This window comes from Sardina pilchardus, chromosome 19, assembly GCF_963854185.1.
Source record: "Sardina pilchardus chromosome 19, fSarPil1.1, whole genome shotgun sequence".
Classification (NCBI taxonomy): domain Eukaryota; kingdom Metazoa; phylum Chordata; class Actinopteri; order Clupeiformes; family Clupeidae; genus Sardina; species Sardina pilchardus.
The window spans coordinates 25,508,711-25,513,710 of NC_085012.1; the positions used below are offsets into that span (position 1 = coordinate 25,508,711).

Consider the following 5,000-nt stretch of genomic DNA (forward strand, 5'->3'; position numbering starts at 1 on the left):
CCCCCCACCCGTATCCTCCTCTTCTCCGCGCTTTGATCAGGGATCTTCTCCACACACTGCCAGTGAGCAGCATTTGATGTAGTGAGAGGGGCTTTCCCGTTCGGTTTTTCGGGTTTGTCTGGTTCCCTCTGCGTTTTCCATGTTTTTTGTTACGTTCTCGTGTTCCACTATTTCCTGCCAAGCTGTGTTAAACAGCAGTGGGTCACGACCTGAAACGGATTACTGGTGTGTAGACTGGTAGTCTAGTACAGTACAGTACAGTGAGTTAAGGCTGTGTGTTTGTGTGTGTGTGTGTGTGTGTGTGAGAGAGAGATTATGGATGGATGGGTCATGGGTGCCCAGCCCACTCTGCACTCACTCACACACACAGAAGGTGCTTGTACTAAACTGTCTTCTGCATTTTCCAAACCAGTTAGGATGGTGGTGTCGGCTGTCATCTCTGCTGATCGTTCTCTTCTAGCCAAACCAGACGCTGCAGTGTCTGTGTCTGTGTCTGTGTCTGTGTGTGTGTCTTCTGTGCAGAGTCCAGAGTAACTGAGACCTCATGTACACTTGCTGAAGTTGTGAGTTAGCAGCGAGACAGATTGCTTTCACGATCTCTCCGAGCACTTTTAGCTGCATATGCAGTTCAGGTGGTGCTGAAAAGAAGTCAACTAATAAAGAGCTTTCAGAAAAACCACTGAGGCATAGAAAAGGGGCAAAACCTTACAAGGCTTACAGGGCTCCAGAAAATAACATACTATAGATTATAAATGCAGCTAAAGGTTTTATTTTTATACATTTAATATATAATGTGTGTGTGTGTGTGTGTGTGTGTGTGTGTGTGTGTGTGTGTGTGTGTGTGTGTGTGTGTGTGTGTGTGTGTGTGTGTGTGTTTCTCCAAAAATGAGAGCAAAATGAGCTGCAATTAAATGGATAGTTAATTTAATAACCTTTTTTTATTTAGTTAATTTGATGGACAAACAGCAGAAATGAGAGCACAGCAAACTACAATTAAATGGACAGTTAATTTAATAACTTTAACTTTGCTCTTTGCCCATTACTCCATCATCATTTGCCCATCATACTGAGGGCAGCTTGGTAGAGAGAAGATTACAGAAGATTGTTTCACAGCGTCACACATGATTCAACAGCCTCTAGGTCTTATTTATTAATTTACTTGTTTTATTTTCTTTTTTCATTAAGCTGACAGTTTAACAGACTCCATGGGGACTTCCTAGGAGAATTTCCATAGAGACAGGATGTCTTATCATTTTGGAGTAGGTTTCTTGCAAATCAAATGCTCAACCATGGTGTTGCTGTTCCCCCACGCTGCCATAGCAGGGCATTTCCACCGTAGGACAGACTGAATGAGTCAGGCTTCTCCCTACTGATTCACATCTGATTAATCTCATCAGATCATTAGAAAACCTTTGATCAATCAGGTGTGGTCGGTTAATTAGCCGATGGCGGATCCGTGTGCCAGCGATGCGGAGCGCCTTTTTGGGCTCCTCCAGAGGAAAGCCGGGAAATGTTCCTCCAGGGGCGGCCTGCCTACAGGCAAACGCTTCAGCCCCCTGCTGACGGCTCGTGTGTAAACACGCGCTCGAGCGGTGTGCCGTCACCGCGTCGGCTGGCAGCGCGGCGTGAGGCGTACGGGGAGAGCAGGTGTTGTGAATGCGTCTTTAGTTGCACTTGACACTCAGATCATGCTGCTAATCCCCCGAGACGGTGAGTGAGACAGTGGAAGAGAAAGCCCGAGCTCGAGCGCAAGGCATCTCTCTCTCTCTCTGCGCTCAAAAATCAATTTCAGCCCCCCTGTTGGAAAAAAAAAAAAGTTAAGAGGTGTGAGCGGTTTAATCTGCTGTGATTCGATGCCTTCGGATGCTGTGTCTTATGTGGTAAAAAAAAATCCAATGGGAGGCAGGATATATGAAACCACACACTGTGGGTTAGTGTTACGATCGATACGATATCCACCACCTTATAAACCACCTGTGCAGCTGTCACAACCTTGTCATTTAACCCAGGGTGATGTTTCTGTGCCTTACCGAGGTGAATTGATAGCATGAAAATCTTTCGGTGTGTAGAGAGATGGATATGCTCAGACGCTATGCTAAGTGGTATGTTTTCTGTGTTCACTGCCATTTGTAGCGCCATGAAGGATGCATGCAAAACAGTATCAAAAAAAAGATTTTTTTATTTTTATCACGCATTAAAATTCTATTCTACAGCAGCTACTAGCTGCAACTGTATCTGAGCCAAGCATTTGGGTGCCCTTAAGAACAAAGCATCACTCACAACCACAGACCTGGGTCACTGTCCTTACACGCTCCGAAAATAACTGGCCCAGGAACAATGAGAAGGACGGTTAGTGTAATAGATGTCATGGCAGCACATAAACCAGATCGCATCTCGATGAATAGCCATGCATGTGTAATTTTAGGGCAGCTGTAAAATGGAGAGGGCTTTTATGGATGGCTAAATCGAGCTGCTCTCAATAGGGCCCTTGTTCTGAAGAAGACTTTAACCCTCTGTGCTCACAGTAAGAACAAAACATTTGCCATTGTTTGCAAGAATGATGTGTTTGTTGTACTTCCGAAAAGATCTAGTGGTTAGAGTTGAATGTACCAATTTAAGCATCATTTCGTTGCTGGTCCCAAGGATCCCAAGTCTGTCTGCCAGGCTACCGGAAAGACCATTTGAATGGTCTTCATTCAAATACTGTATATACTTGAATACATACTGTATGTGATTGTCTGTGATATATGGAGGCTGTCATCCTGAGACTGAAGTGTGTAAATGTGCAGTGCTGGGACAGTGAGCCTCTCCTGTCCACTCCGGTCCACTCAGCGAGAAGGAGAAGGCGGCTGAGGGCAGCTGGGGAGAAGGAAGAGGGGAGGGAGTGAATGAGTGAAGCCCTCCACTTGGAAAGGCTTAATCAACGTTAATTAAAGCCACCCTGCTAATGTTCTTAAGTTTCTTTTTTGAAGTGGCAAATTAGAGTCAGGTCAATAGAACTTTACCCAAACTCTTCTCCCAGGCCGCGCTCACATCCCTCAGCCTGAGAGACGGGGCCTCTCAGCCGTGCAGCCTTCCTCTGAGCTTTTGTTCTGGGAATTGCAAGGGTTTGGCTTTTCCTACCCTGCGCTGATCATCACAAAGCCCAAGCGTGCGCGCGCGCGCACACACACACACACACACACACACACACAGACAGACACACACACAGACACACAGACACACACAGGCCATGAAGCCCTAACCGACATGTTTGTTGACTTCTTTATTTGTTTGCAAATGAACTTGTTTGATCTGCCTGGCGGGTTTGGCAGATGAGAGGTGTAGACTGTTTACCTCAACACGGGCAGATCTGCATCAGCTTTTAAATATTGTGTGCGTGAGTGTGTGTGTGTGTGTGTGACTGTGGGTGTTTTTTGTGGGCCTTGTGAGAAATTAATGTGTTTTCTCTTGTTTCAGATCCTGACTTTAAAGACCTAGGAATCCCCAAACCTCTGCCCTGTAGGTACCATTGATTCTCCTATCAGCACTGCCCAAATGAATGTATTACTCTGACTGATCCATAATCCCAGAGTGGCCTCTAACCTGTGTGTGTGTGTGTGTGTTTTTTTTTTGTATTCGTCCACCCCTCATCCCCCACCTCACGCCTGCTGCCGCAGTGTGTGAATTTGAAATGGGAGGGCCCGAGGGGATCATCGAATCTCCGCAGATCACCAAAGAGGGCAAGGCCTTAGCCACGGAGGCCGTGGACTGCAAGTGGTTCATCCGCGCTCCGCCCCGCTCCAAGGTCAGTCAAACAGCCCCTCCGTGTCAGCCTAGTGACCTCAACTCTCTCCTCCTGACACTTGCATGCACACACACATACACATGCACACACACGAATACACGCACACAGACACACACACACTCACTCACACACACACACACACACACACACTCTCACGCACACACACAGATATACCTATACCTACTGTAACCCCAGGACCCCAGCTATGAGGTCTCATAAAGTGCCAACTGTTAGTGTTTCCCTAACCCTGAGCCATTCAATTATTCACTCTGGTGCCTCGCTGCAGTGCATTGTGGGAGCCAGCTCTCTATCCCCTCCAGTCTTGCAATAACTTGTCAGCGCACCTAAGTGCTTTCCACTGGTTCTCCTCTCTCGGTGTGTGTTTGTGTTTGTGTTTGTGCTGCCCGCTGTTCAGAGGTCTCGGGGCTAAACGTGGCTGGTTGTTTGTGCTTCGGTGGACATAATGTTTTTTCCCCTTTTCTCTGAGTCGGAGAGAATTGTCTCCTGCCGGATTGCTGTCATGAGATACAGATTCAGATTCAAATATAAACGTCCTCATGAAGAAACATGGTAATAAAGAAACATAATTCCTATAAAAATAAGCCATTTAAGAAACCATTGAAGATCATATTGGATAATATTTTATTGGTTATGTTGTGAACGTCTGTGCTGGCTGTCCAGGAAGAATATTATAAGAATATTAAGCTGATAGTGGTTGACTTTGGACTAGAGAGATTTGACATAGAGATAGCAGAATTGACAAGGACCAAGCACACAATGTGACTGAAAATCCAGACTTGAATAGCCAACATTCTATGAAATCTAACATTTTTTTATTTTATTTTATATTATCTTTATGTTTATCATTTTATTTGGTGCAAAAGAATGTAGAAGGAGACATTTCTGTGCCCGCATGTTGTAGACCAGCACAGTCCCACAGCAGACTCAACCTCGCAACCTCAGAGGCGATAGCCCATGTGTGCTAGCATCTGTCGCTAGTGCATCTCGTAAACAACTGGGGAGGGAGGATTAGCCTACACACTGCACTGTGCCTGCTGACCACTGTCACACTGACGCGGGTCTCTGTCCTTTGGGTCACCTCGAGTCTGGGGCTCAGCTGGGTGGTTTGCTACAACTCACCCTGACCTCGCTTTGATTCATTCACAAATACGTTCCGGTGTCATGTCATGTGGTCTAAAAGACGACATCCATC

The 5,000-nt window shown here is 46.1% G+C and overlaps 1 protein-coding gene across 1 annotated transcript in view; it reads left to right on the forward strand.

Moving 5' to 3' along the window:
- The window catches only part of neto1l (neuropilin (NRP) and tolloid (TLL)-like 1, like), a 76,076-nt gene that overhangs the window by 42,033 nt on the left and 29,043 nt on the right, over nt 1-5,000 (forward strand). The window contains exons 5-6 of the mRNA XM_062521194.1: nt 3,460-3,501; nt 3,660-3,787. Coding sequence (XP_062377178.1) covers nt 3,460-3,501; nt 3,660-3,787 — 170 coding nt within the window. The remainder of the gene's footprint in view (nt 1-3,459; nt 3,502-3,659; nt 3,788-5,000) is intronic.